This window comes from Prunus avium, chromosome 4 (genome assembly GCF_965620075.1).
Source record: "Prunus avium chromosome 4, drPruAviu1.hap1.1, whole genome shotgun sequence".
Classification (NCBI taxonomy): domain Eukaryota; kingdom Viridiplantae; phylum Streptophyta; class Magnoliopsida; order Rosales; family Rosaceae; genus Prunus; species Prunus avium.
This window is the reverse complement of record NC_142287.1, coordinates 21,758,170-21,774,233: the sequence shown is the minus strand read 5'-3', so window position 1 is coordinate 21,774,233 and position 16,064 is coordinate 21,758,170. Positions and strand designations below refer to the sequence as shown.

Here is a 16,064-nt window from a genome sequence, read left to right as displayed (position 1 = left end):
GATTATTAAAAAAAGAATAAATAAAAAAATAAAATACACATGACAACATTCATTAATTGACATAGCATGACACATCAGCTGCCACATAAAGTGGTCAACTAAAATAATTAATGTTGTGTGTATAAATAGCATTAGTCATCAATGTTCACATCAAAAGCCAAAATGTTAAAGAGCCATTCAGGCCACGGCAAATCCCATAAATGGGTGCTATTTTTTTTTTTTTTTAAGAAAAAAAAAAAAAAGGGGGAGAAATAGAAAGGCGTTGCTGCAAATAATATTTGCAATCAGACCCTCGTAAATTGAAGAAATTTATCAAAGAGAGAATATGACGTTGTATATTCTGCAATGCGAGCAAAGGGCAGAGTTTTTCTCTTGACCAGTCTCTTCCTCCCTTTGTAATTTTTAATTTTCATGGTTTTCTTTTTCAACTTCTTTTCGGAGCGTCGTTTCTCGAACAGGTAATTCGATCACTTTCCCCAGCCTGCTGAATTCATCATTTTTGTTGAGATTTTGTTAAAGAATGTGTGGATTTGATTTTGAAATATTGAACATTTGCGTTTTGTTTGGTTTCTGAGAAAATTCAAGACAAGTAAATTTCTGTTTGAAGGTTGAGTTTGAGTCTCTGGGTCTTCTTGTTTTGGTTCCTAAGCGCTGAAAATGTCAGATTGAAATGTACTGATGGCTAAATTTCAGCTTAGCTGGGTTATGAATTCTATTAACGTATAACAACAATTATTTGAAAGTTTGTTTTTTGTCTTATTTTTTCAGCAATTAACTTTGTTAGTGTTAGTGGAGAAAACAATCAGATAAAGCTTGTTTAAACTACATACAATTCACTTTTTTTTTCTTTTCATTCTGTTCAGTTTTGGGGTTGAATTATAGGTTTTGTGCAACAACTTGAGGAACTTGGTGGAAATTTAATTGGTGTCCTCAGTTTGGTGCTGAAATTTTGTTAAATATGAGTGTGGTGGGGTTTGATATTGGAAATGAGAATTGTGTAATTGCGGTGGTGAAGCAACGGGGTGTTGATGTTTTGTTAAATGATGAATCAAAACGTGAAACACCAGCTGTGGTTTGTTTTGGTGAGAAGCAGCGGTTTCTGGGGTCCGCTGGTGCTGCTTCTGCAATGATGAACCCAAAATCAACAGTGTCTCAGGTAAAGAGACTGATTGGTAGAAAATTTTCGGAGCCTGATGTTCAACGTGACCTTCGAATGTTACCCTTTCAAACTTCTGAAGCCCCAGATGGTGGCATTTTGATTCATTTGAAATACTTGGGTGAGACTCATACATTTACGCCGGTTCAGGTTACAGCGATGCTTTTTGCACATTTGAAAGATTTAATAGAGAAGAATCAGGAAATGCCCATTTCAGATTGTGTGATTGGTATTCCATCATACTTTACAGACTTACAGAGACGTGCATACTTGGATGCTGCAACAGTTGCTGGTTTGAAGCCTTTGAGATTGATGCATGACTGTACTGCAACTGCTCTTAGTTATGGGATTTACAAAACAGATTTCCCCAGTTCCGGTCCAACTTATGTGGCATTTGTTGACATTGGTCATTGCGATACACAGGTCTCTATTGCATCATTTGAGGCTGGGCAAATGAAAATACTGTCTCAAACTTTTGAAAGAAGCTTGGGAGGGAGAGACTTTGATGAGGTCTTGTTTGGTCATTTTGCTGCACAGTTCAAGGAGCAATACAGAATTGATGTGTACTCTAATGTCAAGGCAAGTATCAGGCTACGGGCAGCTTGTGAGAAGCTTAAGAAAGTTTTGAGTGCGAATGCGGAGGCACCTCTTAATATTGAGTGTTTAATGGATGAGAAAGATGTTAAGGGTTTTATTAAAAGGGAAGACTTTGAGATGTTGTCTTCAAGTCTGTTGGAGAGGATTGGTGCTCCTTGTAGCAAAGCTTTAGCTGATGCAGGTTTGACTGCTGAGAAGATTCATTCTGTGGAGCTTGTTGGGTCGGGGTCTAGGATCCCAGCTGTTGGTAGAGTTTTAGCTTCTGTATTCAGGAAAGAACCTCGCCGGACACTGAATGCGAGTGAGTGTGTAGCACGTGGATGTGCTCTTCAATGTGCAATGCTAAGTCCAGTTTTTCGAGTCAGAGAATATGAGGTTTGTATTCTGAAACAAATTATCATTTCTTGGTTTAAAAAATTCACTACTTTCGTGTCACTTGAGAATGCCATGATATATTTGTTCATACGCAAGGCAACACTATGCTGTTATATGCAATGTACCCTGTATAGCTAGCTACATATCCTGTTTTTTTGGCTCTGTTTTTTGAAATTTTGAGAAGTATGGGTGCCTCTCACAAAGCATAAGCTTAGGGACTATAAACAACCTTAAAGAAGGATTTATTTTCAGTTCTAAACGTAGCAGCACTTAAGCAGGCAAGAAAGCACAAAATCTGTAATGGATGCTTGCTTGATTATGTGATTTTATTGTTTAAAGGTAACAACCTCTTACTTGCTCTGGATATGCTCTACATTTCAAAAATCCCTCCTAGACTCTAAGAATCAAAGCACTAACTTTATAGCTTTAATTTTCACAATGTAGAGACATGTCTCTGTTATCTGGATAGTTGCCACAATGAAAGTAATGGTTTTCCTGGATCCATATGCAGGTTCAAGATTCAATTCCTTTCTCCATAGGATTCTTATTGGATGAAGCTCCAATTTGCACAGGGTCAAATGGCATCCTGTTTCCAAAAGGCCAACCCATTCCAAGTGTTAAAGTTTTGACATTTCGACGAAGCAGTTCATTTCATCTGGAAGCATTCTATGCTAATCCCAGTGAAGTGCCTGCTGGTGTATCTTCTAAAATTAGTTGTTTTAAGGTAATATATTTTGCTCTTTGTTCTCTTTTTTGGTGGGCTAAAGGGAGGAGAACATGTGGCACACACAATTTTGTCGGTGAGGATGCAAGAAAATAAAGTCAATAAAGGATGCCTACACGAGAGAAGTAATTGAAATCAAAGGCAATCATGTTGCCACTGAAGACTGCAAAGCTCAATGTCTAATCTTTGCAGCATTGGAAATAATCCAGGATCATGGAAATTGCTTTTGGTTAGATTATAGAACACTTGGGGGAGACAGCTTCAGTATTTTTTTTGTGGGGGGGGGGGAGAGAGAGATGTAACCAAAACCCAATTAAAAAGATTTACTATCTGCTCAATGCACATGTCATTTTGATCCTCTCTATGCTTACTTTCTAAAAATGAGCTGCTGTTTATGTAGATTGGCCCTTTCCAATGCTCCCATAGTGAAAAGGCAAGGGTCAAAGTTAAAATTCAATTAGACCTCAACGGTGTTGTCTCTGTTGAATCAGCTATGGTAAGTTAGAAGTCTGATCTTCTTTCTTTTATGGCACCATATTAACTTTGTCATTTACTAATTGACTAGGATCATGTTTTTGTGGTATAAATCTTGTAATGGCATTAGGTGATTGAAGAACATGGAGATGACTCTTCTACAAGGGGTGTTGCTGATTCAATGGACTCAATGGACATTGATTGTGTAACTGCTTCTGGTTCTTCTGAGGCAGTTGCAGATGGATTTCAAGAAAGTAGTAGCATGCAGTCCAAGTCTTCACATGCTAGTGTAAGTTTGCTTTCAACTTCATTAGTTGCAGACTTGTAAATTTAGTTTATTTATTTATTTATTTTTATTGTCCATATTTCATGTCAGAAGAACTAGATATGAATCTGGAATTTGGATATATGCAATAATTCCCTTATAATTTATTTATTAGTAATTGTGTCGTTTATATTTAATGTGCAATTTATAATGGTTAGATTTATTTGGTTTTGCAAAGATTTAAACTCTGTTCCTGTCAATTTAGTTGTTAGTTTGTGGAGTAGATTGAGAATCATTTAAAGATATGCACTTTTCCAGGGTGATGGGAAAAGAGACAATAAATCCACCAGGAGGCTAGAGATACCCATTAATGAAAATATATATGGTGGGATGACCAAGGCTGAACTTTCAGAAGCTCAAGAAAAAGAACTCCAGTTAGGTCAGCAGGACAGAATTATGGAACAAACGAAAGACAAAAAGAATGCATTGGAATCTTATGTATATGACATGCGTAATAAGGTATAACCTGTATTATCTTTCCATCATGTTTGCTTTGGTTTTGTGATTCAACCAGCTCAAATAATTAGATTTAGCATTGATTTGAAATACGCATTTTTCCAAGCAGTATAAGGACTTAAGACTAACATTCTACTTATAATATTGGAGTTTGTATTGTTTATGAGGCCAGTTTTTTTTCCCCCTAAATGGCCTGAGAGTAAAATATCATCAACTCAACTGATGTAGATTTGATGCTGTTTGTGATAACGGTCGAAATGTATAATGGTGAATACTGCTGTCTAGTAATATCAGGATTTAAGCTGTATGACTACTCTGTATTAGCTTTAACCAAACAAATCTTTTAATTGTCTTATAGTATGGGATGATCACCAGTTCTATAGATATTTGGCAAAAGATCAGTCCCTTATTGCGGCCCCTCCGTTCATCTCATTATCCATACCTGAGCTTGCTTGACTATAACTTAGTCATACTCTTGTGGATCTTTTAGTTCATGCTCATTTGCTGCCATAGGCTGGCTTTTAACATTAGGACATGCATGTGAATAGCTCTTCAACACATATCGAAGCTTTGCAAGTGATCAAGAGAGGGAGGGAATCTCCAGGAGCCTACAGCAGACTGAGGAATGGCTTTATGATGATGGAGAAGATGAAACAGAAAATGCATATACTTCAAAGCTGGAAGATCTTAAGAAGGTTCTCTCCACTTTTTGAAATTTGACAATTTAAGTTCCTATTATCTTTCTCCTACCTTGATGTCTATTGGATAATTATAGATGGTGGATCCAATTGAGAACCGATATAAAGACGAGGAAGCAAGATTGCAAGCTACAAGAGATCTAGAAAAGTGCATTGGGGATTACCGGACGGCTGTGAATTCACTTCCACCCATGGATAGGGAATCGGTATGACAATACAGTTAGTTACTTATGACTCATATAAATGTGACTATAATTTTTCCTATGATTGACTTTCGGTGTCTCAGATTGTCAATGAGTGCTATAAAGTGGAGCAGTGGCTTAGAGAGAAAACCCAACTACAAGACTCGTTGCCAAAGAACGTTGACCCAGTCTTATGGTCAAGTGATATTAAGCGCAGGGCTGAGGAATTGAACTCGTAATACTCTTGCACTTTTTAGATTGCAACTTACTTTTTTCTTTTAAAAAAAAAAAGTTTGCAACTTACTTGCCTAGAAATATAATGCTCCATTTTTGTTAATATGCTTTTAATGATGTCAACATTGTATGTGGCCTCTTAAAGTTTAGGACTGCAAGATTAATAACCGTTTGCCAAATCAATGCCCTTCTAAATTTTTTATCTAACCTTGTAGTGGTATCTGCTATATCACATTGATGGGTTAAATTAGAAACCATATGAGGAGAATTTATGATTGTGGGGTAACTCTTTCCTTAGCAAATGCACTACAGTAATTTTTACTCATTTCCCTAGTTTCCTGAAGGGTTATCCATTCACTTGCTTCCTTCTGTAGTTACTGCAATATTTGATTTCCAATCTCTACAGTTAATCATGCTATTCTAATCATTGCAGGAGATGCAAACACATATTTAGATCCAGGGCTTCTAATCGAGAGGACTCCAAGGGTTCTAACCAGCAGGACACTTCTGATCACAAATGAGTGGAATCATGCAGGGTGCGTACAAAAAAGATTTTAAGGCTTAAGTGTCTTGTTTGTTCTGCAATCTGTATATCTTTTGCAGTCACGTTTTTTTCTCATTGAATAGATGGGCAGCAGGTACTTATCAAGCACATATTACTCAATATTGGCCCCCTTTTTTTCTTCTTCCACCGAAGACCTATGACATGATATTGTCTTTGAGCAAACTGTTTGACATCTCATGAAGCGTGTGAAGGAGTCGTTTGAACATTTTATTGCTAACATAATCCATGGTTTTTTCAAGTCCTGGCCATGCTGGAGAATGCTTTTTGTTTTAGAAGAGCATAAAATGTTGTATAAGAGGTTTTACTTCAAGGACAACTATTTTTTGGTTGGGTTTTAATTTTGAGGGGGAGAGTATTCCCAAAGAAAAAACCAAAATTTGCTATCCCTTTTATCCAATGAATTGTTTTCTTATGTGCTTTTATTATGCAGCAAATAAACTACAATGTACCTACGTGATTGGCAAAATAGGATGCTTGAGCATAGAACGATTGTTGCTTTATTTGACAGCCCCTCATATTTAGTTGTAGTCTGGCAACCAGATCATTCGCATAATTCGCTTTGAATTGCTTCAAAAGCTTGAAAGCATTAATCTACTTGGGCCCTTGGCACAACATCATCTTGAAAGTTAACTAGGTTATGAGGTGTAAAGAAATAAGAACGGCATGCCAGTGTTTTTATTGGACTGATTTGAGGGTTGCAACAGATTTTCTTTCTGACCAAGTGAAAGAACAATAAAAAGATTGGATTTTTCACACTTAAGTTAGAATGTTTGGGTACACTATTCTGGCCAATTACTCTAATCAACACCTGCGAACTTATCTTCATTGTTATAGTCAGAATCATGGTCTTGGTCGTAGCACCCAAGTACAGAAGAAAAAACTATCTTTGTATTATGTCACGGAATAAATTCTCTCTCGAAAAGTTGGTCAACATTATGAAGACCATATTACATAGGGAAAAAAAATCTAAAATGGAGAAATTATCGTCAAGAAATGTAACAGAAATACTTTGGTACATGGCAATGGCATCAACTCTCAGCCTCACCTCTTCTTGGAACCTTTTTCTTTTTTTCCTTTCGTTTTTCTGGCTTTGACAGACCGTGCTCCACTTTCCTGTCCATGACAAAGGCAAAAAATGAGCAAGCTGCATAAAGGGAACAAAACATTGAAAAGTACGGATTTACATGTACCTTCCGATACAGTCTGTATGCTGTTGAGCCTGTCACTTCCTGCCCAGTTTTACTTACATAAACCTGATGATAAAAACTAAAAGCATTACAACCTGTACATGATCAAGGCAAGGAGAGATATATGCATGCAGTAATAATGTCAAAGACATTACAGAAGATTTAGAACTACAATGCCAACCAAGTCACTTATATCCATGTGACCGAAGATAAGAATGCCTGCATAGGGTCAAATGAAATCTCACCAGCAATATCAAATTCTAGTTTCCTATTTCTAGAAGGAAGATTCAAGATGAATCACAAATTAACAGATGCTTTCAACCAAAATAAAGTATCACACTATCTCACTTGATCACTATCTATCTACAGAAGGAAAATTTACACTGGACAGTGTATAACGTTATTCAAACCGGACAAACATTATAACCAAGGATCCAGCAATTTTTGCAGAAACTCTATCACTCCGCTTCTTTAGTAAAGCAACAATAAGATAATGTAGGATTTAGTACACTTTTACTTAAGAGATTGTAAGCATAATAGCATAATTCATTAACAATACAGTCAGTTTTTAGAACCTTTTATACTGTCCACATTTGGACTGGCTAATAGCTATTAACATAAGATCTATACAATAAAATCATCAATATGAAGTGTTTTAACATACCTTCCTTCCACCAGGGCCGGTATACCAATGACCAGCAGCTTGCCCACTTGCACTGGGCGCAGACCATTGACCAGAAGGTTGTGCATTTGCTTGAATCCGCTTTGTACTGGCATTGCTTCTGGGTTCCACCCAGTTTCCAGAAGCATGCTCGACATTTCCAAAATTTGATTTGTCTGACCTATTTCTTCCCTTTCTTGAGCTCTTATTGACACTACCTTTCTGTGCTGCTTTACCTTTTGGATTCATCCAGCCTACGGAAGCATGTAAGCCTTCTTCAACATTTGATATGTTTGATTTATTTCTCCTCTTAGAGCTTTGGTCAAGGTGAATTTTCTGATTCACTTTCTGCTTTGAAGCTTCTCCATTGCTAAATTGACCCCTGAAGTGACAATGTGAAACATGTCATGACATAACACTCAAAATGAAAGTTTATAAAAACCAGAAACAACCGGGAAAAAAAGTATTTACATGTAGTCAATAATTGATGAACCATTCTGTTGATTTCCTCTGATGTTAACGCTGAGTGGAAAAAAATTGGGTAAACGACTGCAGACTAATTTGCGAATATTTGGATCGTCATGGAAAAAGTAATGATGAGCAGGTGGAAGGGGATCAGCCACATTCCAGAGTTGTTCAACATCTTGGACGCAACGTGTCGTTTGTTGAAAATTTTCATTTGTATGTAGACACGAATCCCTCTCCCATTTCTGAGTAGTCTTATCCTTCGTGGATTGGAGAAATTCTTGACATACCTCATCCAAAGCAGGTGTTGGAATGCTAAACTTCTTGATTGGACTGAAATCTTTCCACAGATCCACATCACCTGCATCTTGAGGCATTGATAGTTTCTTCTTTGTTTCACTAGTACTTGCAGAATGGCCAGAATTGAAGTGTTGTTTCTTTGAGGATGGATCAACGTTACAAGTAACCCTGCTCCCATTTCCACTGACCGAAGGTTCATCAGAATCAGAATCAATTAATTGGAACCTTCGAAGAGGACTGGTAGTCAACTTTGGAAACATCAATCCATGGCGGTTCGCCTCCATACCCACAGAAGCTGAGACATCTGAAGCAGGTTTCCTTTTCCTTCCCATGCTATGGCAGGATGATTGAGAGGTTAAAACCCCACTTCCATGTAATGGGATCTTTGAACCACTGGAAACAGTTTGGTATTGTGTTGGCCGATATGCATCTGCTACAAAATTTGGAAACCATTAATCTAAATACATAACCAAGAGGGTAGACCCACACACACACACAAGGAAGAGAGAAAGCACACTATCTGAAAATGAGTCAGATGAAAGATTATGTGCAAAGCAGACCTTCCTAGCAAAAAATCTAAAAATGACTATATTCACTTACTGAGAAAGTTCTCCTAATAGTACTTCAAATCAAAAGACGCAAAACTTCGACATTCAATGTGCTTGCTTATGCTTCTTGCATACAGCTTACAATTTTTGCCAATATTTATCAACGCCCAGATTTAAGAACCAACCCCATTGCTCTAAGCAATTAAGTTACCAAATAAAGTCCCTACTAGTACTGCTACTCCTAAAAGGCATTTCAATTTTCAACCATACCTACCCATTTTCCCATCTCAAATTTTCACCTTTTGCATAACCCTAATCCCCCAAATCACAAAAACCATTAGTTTTATCAGAAAAAAATTCATTACATTACATCTGCAAATCTAACAAAAATGCTACCTTCTTCTACTTAACAACTGTCATCGAAATATGCTTTAGAATTACTTCCCTTCCCCAAACCTTCCGCAAACAATGTATTATTATTATTTATTTTCCTGTTTTTAAATGGAGATAATCAACTCCACCACATTTCCCCCATTTTATTTCCAATTTCATCAAAGACAACATAAAAGAAATCAACCTTTTCAATTCCCATTTTCACTAAACCATAAATAAACAAAATTACTAAAACAAAAAAATGAAAAATCTTTACAATACCTCGAATAATATCTTCCGGAGAAGAGAACTCTTCGATATCATCGTCAATATTACGAAACGGCGTCGCGGGCTCCCGCTTCAGAGCCAGTCCTCGCTTGAGCCGCTTGAGAGGCCGCACTGGTCGGGGCCCGATTTCTGGATCCGGACCAGTGATTTGAGGCCCGATCTCTTCATCTACGTCAAAGGGTTTAAGGGCATCGGAACCGCGCCAAGGGTCTGGAGCTGGTGCGGGAGTGGAGTTGTCCGTGGCAGCTGTTTGGCGCTCCGAATCGAAACCCAGATCGAACCCGAGAGAGAACGAGGGAGGCTCGTAGTCGGCCATGGAGAGAAACAGAGCAACTAGTTTTGGGTCTTGAAATTGGAGGGAGAGGGAAAATGGGGGGAGAGAGAGAGTGGTTTTTATAGGGTCATATTTGAATTTGGAAAAATTGGAGGGATTCCAAAATAAAAAGTTTCCTTTTTATTCATATTAGATATTTCTCTCTCGCATTTCCATTTTTTCTTTGTTTTTGGCGGGCTCAGAAGTTCGATTTCAACGGCGTAGTGGAGAAGAGTCAGAAGATAGTTTGGAGCATGGACTTGGGCTCTGGCTGGGCTTCATAAGTTTGGTCCCGGGGACATGTCTTAAAAGCCTCTGGGCCCAATCCCCCTATGAACCTGCTCCATTCTGGGCGAGACTATAATGACGGGGTACTTAATAATCATCCCGTCAATGAAAATGTTTAAGTTCAATCATTTCTTTACAGTATTAGACGGTCAATGAAATTTTTTAAGTACAATAATTTCTTTATAGTATTACACGGTTGAATTGAACCTCTGAATGAAAATGTTTAAGTTCAATAATTTCTTTATAGTTTTGGCCGATTGGATTGAACCCCTCAATACACCTCCTCAACATATCGCCCTTGTTATAGAAGCTTCCCACCGCTTCTCGGACCGGTAGGTTTGTACTCTTTTTCCGGTTTACTGTTATATGTTTTGGTGAACATTATCACATTATGTAAATGGTCACTGCCACCTGCTCTTGTAGCCAAGTTAGTTGTTAGGTTAGGTCCTTTTTTTAAGGGTAGGTCTCCTCCTCCCCTCCTTGTACCACCAAAAAGAGCACCACTTTTTTTTGAATTATATATATGTAGAGAGAGAGAGAGAGAGAGAGAGAGAGAGAGAGAGAGATTGGCAAATTTGAGGCTTTTGTCTTGAACTCTAAAGTATATAATGTACAAAATTGAACAAAATGTTTACAAGGGCTTTATGACCCCATTTTTTCCCCCTTTGCAACTACAATTAACATCTTCACATATACAAAAAGGCAAAATTAAGGGATTGAGATCACCACCACAATCACCACTAATCATATCACTAATCACCACTAATCATATCACTAATCACGTGATTAGTTAATTAACCTCAGGAATACTTTGAAGGGCAGGCCTCCAAGACCGTTGATGGGCCTCATATCGATCACCAAAGCTAATCAGCTTAGCCAAAACCTGTTGCACTGACATTTGCTTCAAATCCACCCTACCCAGCAACTCCTCCAGCTGCTTCTTTGTGATCTTGATCTTCACCTCTGTGGCTCCACCAAGTTTCTTAGCCAACCCAGCTGCTCCCAAATCTTCAAAACCCCCCTGGCCCTCCTCCATCTTGATCTTCTTCTTCTTCTTCATGATCTCCTCCATGTCCTCTTCATGATCATCAACACCATTTGCCATGCACCCCCAATCATCCCCTCCCCATTGCGTAGATGGCTCATGCCTTATACAGTTTCCCATGTTTTTCTTTTTCTTCTTCTCTTTTTGGGTTTTTGGTTTTGAGTTTTGAGTGAAGAAAATATTCGAGCAAAGGTTTGGGTGCTGTTTTGGAAATGGAAATGGAAATGGAGAGGTATGCTTTGTGTTTTATATATAGAGGATTGGAGAGAGGGAAATTAATTAATTAAAAATGAACCTGGTGAGAGAGGATATGGTGAGGAAATGGGAGAAAGATAGAGTTTATGAGAGGAAGAGTCAAACCTAATTTGTCACCACGTTGGATGACATGCTGTCCTACGTGGCTGGTGGTGGGAGTTTTGACCTCTTCATCCCCAACCTAAAGCTATATTGATGACACCATCACCATATGCTCAAAGCTCATCAGCTTCACTAGTTAAGAAATAAATAAATAAATAAATAAATAAAAACAGAGGTCAAAATTGTGATGCCAATTCATTTGGCTTTATCAATATGTATTGACAAGGTAGGTTTTGTAGCTCTTTATCTCAAGTGGTAAAAAATGCATTCATTCATATCTATGATTAGAAGCACAAGAATAAGATTAATCATATTGATTAAGAGACCTATCTTGCAGTCGTGTGATCCCACTATTAGAAATCTTGTCATAACTAATCAGGTAAACTTCTTTAACATCAACGAAAATGAGACATTCAAAACGTGTAGAGAGTACATTCGATGTTCAAACTCGTTACGTAATGAATAAAAGAAACTATATCCAGACAACCAGTAATGAGCCAGATCATATATGAAACGAACATCTTCTCGGACAGAAAATTTGACATGTTATCTTAACGTATTGGTTAAAATGAAATCATTGATTAGGTAAGTTTATTGACCATTAACTAACAAGAGACTATATACATTACCAAAGTATTGAAATGGCACCAACTAGAGAGTAGATAAGACTCAAAGAAGCAGCAAGTCAGGTGTGAAAGGGGTTTAGGATGGAATCTTTTGTCCCTTAATAAAGTAGTAGGTGTGAACACAAATTAGCAAAGGGAATCTTTCATCTGGGTCTTATTGCTCTTCCACGTGCGCTTGCTCACTTTCATAGCTCTCTTTTCATCATTACCCAATTATTATGATTATCTTGTCCCTCACCCTTCATCTTCACATGCAGGGAATTCAAAACTCGAATGCTACCTATAATTTTTCACACTCTACCTTTTCTTTTTTAAAATCATTTTCATTTCTTTAACATGCACCCTTTAAAATAAATTAAGTTACTTTTTTTTTTGTTTTTTTTTAAATACATTGAAGTTCGACTCTGGAGTTCGAACTGGGGTGCCATGGAAGGAAGGGGGAAGCCACCGCCAATGTGGTGGTGTGGAACACATTGGCTGCTAGGTTACCTTTTGACCATGTCCTAATAAAGAAAATTTTCAGGTAATTTTTTTTTTTTTTTAATAAAATAATTATGGATATGCTTGGGGTGAAAATAAGGTCACTGTTTCTTTTTCATTTTTTATTTTTGAATTCCCAATTATTGTACTGTGCACGTAGATTAAGTCAATTCAAATTGGTCATTCATCACTTGTCAACCTTAGTATTTAAATAATACTTTAAAACATTGATATAATCAAAAGCTAAGACCAATTATTATTTTTTCTATGAAGAAAAGTTTAGGGGGAGGATTGACTATTCTCACCACCAACGCTAAGCCAGGCCCACAATTTCAAATCAGAAAGACTTACTCGTGGATCCAACTGTCAGATTTATGTATGAAATTATAGATTGCACACCAATGAGAACTACTGATAGCGAGACTCGATTATTAGTGGAGCTACACACATCGCAAGGTCCTTACCAACTGGACTAGTAATCCTCATTGGTAAGACCAATTATTATTTCAAACAAGATAAAACGTTGATATAATCATAAGCTAAGACCATGCCCTCATGAGACCAAGTTGAGATGGAGAAGCGTTGATATAATCATAAGCTAAGACCATACCCTCATGAGACCAAGTTGAGCTGGAGAAGAAAATTCTTTTGGGCGAAAAAAAATATTTATAATTAATTGGGGTTCAAGAGCTTTACTTTTCGTGTATGGCAGTATGGGAGTAGTAGTATATATAATATATAATATGGTTGGTGGTGAGTCTAAATTTGGCTTCGTCTTCTTCTTCGCCAACCTTCACGTTCAAAAAACAACCCCTTCGATTATTCGATCTCGTCTGTCGTCTCCATGCTAACTTCCAAAACCATAGAAAAAGCTCATTGCCTCAACCACGAACCACTCACATGATTATTAATTCTTCGGGTCTTTACAAGTCACAAGCAATTTTGATGGTTGAGAAGAGCTAATGTAGTCAAGAGACTATTTTAGTCACCGCATAGTGTATTTTCAAACTGTTGAGATTAATTATCCCGGAAACTTCACACGTGGACAAACTCGTTCTAATACCATAATCGTGGAATATGCTATAGCGGTGGGTGCAACTATTTTCTAATTTTTTTTCTTTCCCTATTTTGGTTTTCAGTGGCTTTAATTGACCAAACTAATGATGTTACGGCTAGGTAGCGGACAATAAATTTCAGGTTTGGAATGTGCCATGTGGTATAATGTCTAGTAATTGATAGTTGCAGCTTGTTTTAGCTTGTTTGTATTTTTGGGTGTACAGGAGATGATGGTTGGTTGATGATGTTTGCCTGTTTGAGGCCGTTTTCGTTCTGTATTGTTCTACTCTTTTGGCTTAGCCTTTGTGGAATTTGAATATTTTGATGGTGATGTGGCAAACTTCAAAATAAGTGGATACAAAACAAGATGATTTGGGTAATTAAAATATGTATATAGTGTGCAATACAATTATACAATTCAGAAAACAAGAAGAAAATTTGTAATATGATTTTGCATTGGAAATATTTTTGTTCACTACTTTATGAGATAGAGACGACAAGTTGCACGTAAATTTCTCTTCCATTTAGGGCCCTTATGATTGACCAGAAATTGGAAGTTTAGCATGGGAAATAGATAGGATATAGGAAATGCAAGATCTTATTATATATTCATATTGGGTAACACAATATGATTGGAGCATTCATCCCAAAATCAATTGGGAATAAATGGTGTGGCCTAAAGTCTACTAAAATATGAGAACTATAAGAGAATATTTGTTTGTAGAGATTTTCTGTACATTCTTTTTCTTGTATGAGGTCATATTTATAATATAACGGAGCTTTAGTGCCCGAGTAAATAATAAATTCTTATTTTTATTTACTGTAGGAAATCAAGAATTAAAGTAAATCAAATACAATTATAATGGAAATCTTTGGTGTGTAAGGAAAGACAGTCAATAGTTCACAAGTCACGCCAACTAAGCCCTATCCCAACATAGAACTCTCAACAAACAAGACCAACAATATTGAGAGAAAAGTAATGTGCAAAATTCTTGATTGACATATACACTTTAACATTCAACGTGCTACATGCAAGGAAACTCTAGGTAATATTTTAATTACTTAACAAGCTAGGACATGCAAGGAAACTATAGGTAGTATATATAAATATATTGGTGTTGTGGGTTTTCGAACCTAAGACCATTGGTTTAAAAGTTAGGACTATTTTTTACTAGGCTAAACTTGGTTGGCAAACTCTAGGTAATATTAACCAGGTATAGGTTTTTCATTCTTCTTGCATTTCTGAAGTGGTTTATTAATCATATATGTTGTTAGTAGGATATAGCTTAGTTGGTTATAAATGACTTCATTTAAAGGCGAAGTAAATAAAGAATATCGATGATCCTCTACCCTAAATAATGTTATAATTAAGCTAGTTGGGACTTAGACTTGAAAGTTGGTGAATAGAACATATGGATTTGTTAGTTAGGCTGACCAATATATAATTAGATATTTGAACTTTGGAACGTTTGCAGCACATGGCTTTGCATATTTCAGTTGCTTTTAAATAATTAAAAGTGCTCATGACAACATTTCGTATAAAATCTTCAAAGTGTATCTAGATTATAAAATAAAAGAGTTTGTTGTGCTTCTAGTATTTTCTATAGAACCATTCTTTGAGTCGAAGCTAGTGCTGGACACTCTCTGAAAAACACTCTTTGTTAAAAAAGCACTGCAATTCACGAGAAAGCTTCAACCAAATTATATTGCTCGTAAAAAAAAATAAAAACAAAAACCAAAAACTTGGGTCACCAACGTGACATGTTATTTGTTTTGGCTACAACTTGCTGTCCACTAAGGGGTCGTTTGGTACGGCGGACTGTCATGGACTTGACTAAATCCTGGGACTGTCTTGGATTAGCTTGGATTGGACTAAGCTGGATTAAGTACTGACCTACGTTTGGTGCTGCGTCGGACTAAGAAGCTGGATTGTAAAAATAGTGAAGACCTATGTTTGGTGCTGTGTCGGACTAAAAAATAATTCTTGTAATATTTAAATTTAATTTGAAATTTTGACCTAAAAATAAATAAATGCTACAAAGAAACACAATTCAAAGATTTAAAACAATAAAACAAATAAAATTATGATTGTTTATGAAGAATAAAATTTTGATATATTTTTTTTTTGGCTTCTCAAGATTTATCTTAGTTGCTCCTTAGCCTTGCCCCAAGACTACTACAAATCTTCTATTTTTTGTTGGTCGAAACATTACTAAGGAGCTAAACTCACTCTATATAATTCTACGTCTTTCATGGAAGACCAAGTAAAAAATAATTTTAAATATATATATA

The 16,064-nt window shown here is 36.7% G+C and overlaps 3 protein-coding genes across 7 annotated transcripts; 1 reads left to right on the top strand and 2 right to left on the bottom strand.

Moving 5' to 3' along the window:
• The first annotated feature begins 301 nt into the window (after window positions 1–301).
• Window positions 302–6,206, top strand: LOC110758139 (heat shock protein 70 (Hsp 70) family protein). 4 transcript variants are annotated; one of them, XM_021959940.2, is made up of 11 exons: window positions 302–458; window positions 864–2,128; window positions 2,640–2,852; window positions 3,253–3,348; window positions 3,457–3,615; window positions 3,910–4,110; window positions 4,656–4,802; window positions 4,883–5,011; window positions 5,092–5,222; window positions 5,655–5,757; window positions 5,860–6,206. In XM_021959940.2, exons 2-10 carry the CDS (start codon window positions 959–961, stop codon window positions 5,740–5,742), a joined length of 2,334 nt encoding a protein of 777 aa, XP_021815632.1. In that variant the 5' UTR covers window positions 302–458; window positions 864–958; the 3' UTR covers window positions 5,743–5,757; window positions 5,860–6,206. The 4 variants fall into 4 exon arrangements, with proteins under 4 accessions (XP_021815632.1, XP_021815631.1, XP_021815629.1 ...); XM_021959939.2 differs by having other exon boundaries at window positions 5,849–6,206; XM_021959937.2 differs by having other exon boundaries at window positions 5,655–6,206.
• Window positions 6,207–6,656: 450 nt separating this feature from the next.
• On the bottom strand, window positions 6,657–10,034 carry LOC110758126 (Rho GTPase-activating protein). 2 transcript variants are annotated; one of them, XM_021959915.2, is made up of 5 exons: window positions 9,602–10,034; window positions 8,106–8,829; window positions 7,638–8,016; window positions 6,977–7,039; window positions 6,657–6,899 (listed from the first exon to the last, which is right to left on the bottom strand). In XM_021959915.2, exons 1-5 carry the CDS (start codon window positions 9,921–9,923, stop codon window positions 6,828–6,830), a joined length of 1,560 nt encoding a protein of 519 aa, XP_021815607.1. In that variant the 5' UTR covers window positions 9,924–10,034; the 3' UTR covers window positions 6,657–6,827. The 2 variants fall into 2 exon arrangements, with proteins under 2 accessions (XP_021815607.1, XP_021815606.1); XM_021959914.2 differs by having other exon boundaries at window positions 8,106–8,832; window positions 9,602–10,024.
• A 740-nt stretch (window positions 10,035–10,774) lies between these two features.
• LOC110758147 (protein expression protein) lies at window positions 10,775–11,549 on the bottom strand. Its single transcript, XM_021959950.2, has one exon. The coding sequence runs from the start codon at window positions 11,371–11,373 to the stop codon at window positions 10,999–11,001; it is 375 nt and encodes a 124-aa protein (XP_021815642.1). The 5' UTR covers window positions 11,374–11,549; the 3' UTR covers window positions 10,775–10,998.
• Window positions 11,550–16,064: the final 4,515 nt, after the last annotated feature.

Bases quoted from the DNA above. Each gene is read 5' to 3' on its own strand.
- LOC110758139 (XM_021959940.2), top strand. From the start codon at position 959: ATGAGTGTGGTGGGGTTTGATATTGGAAATGAGAATTGTGTAATTGCG. The intron at 2,853-3,252 runs GTAATATATTTT...CTGTTTATGTAG, and splicing joins CTAAAATTAGTTGTTTTAAG to ATTGGCCCTTTCCAATGCTC. The intron at 4,803-4,882 runs GTTCTCTCCACT...GGATAATTATAG, and splicing joins AGCTGGAAGATCTTAAGAAG to ATGGTGGATCCAATTGAGAA.
- LOC110758126 (XM_021959914.2), bottom strand. From the start codon at position 9,923: ATGGCCGACTACGAGCCTCCCTCGTTCTCTCTCGGGTTCGATCTGGGT. The intron at 8,833-9,601 runs GTATTGTAAAGA...CAAATTTTGTAG, and splicing joins TCCGGAAGATATTATTCGAG to CAGATGCATATCGGCCAACA. The intron at 7,040-7,637 runs GTATGTTAAAAC...TTTTATCATCAG, and splicing joins CCGGCCCTGGTGGAAGGAAG to GTTTATGTAAGTAAAACTGG.
- LOC110758147 (XM_021959950.2), bottom strand. From the start codon at position 11,373: ATGGGAAACTGTATAAGGCATGAGCCATCTACGCAATGGGGAGGGGAT.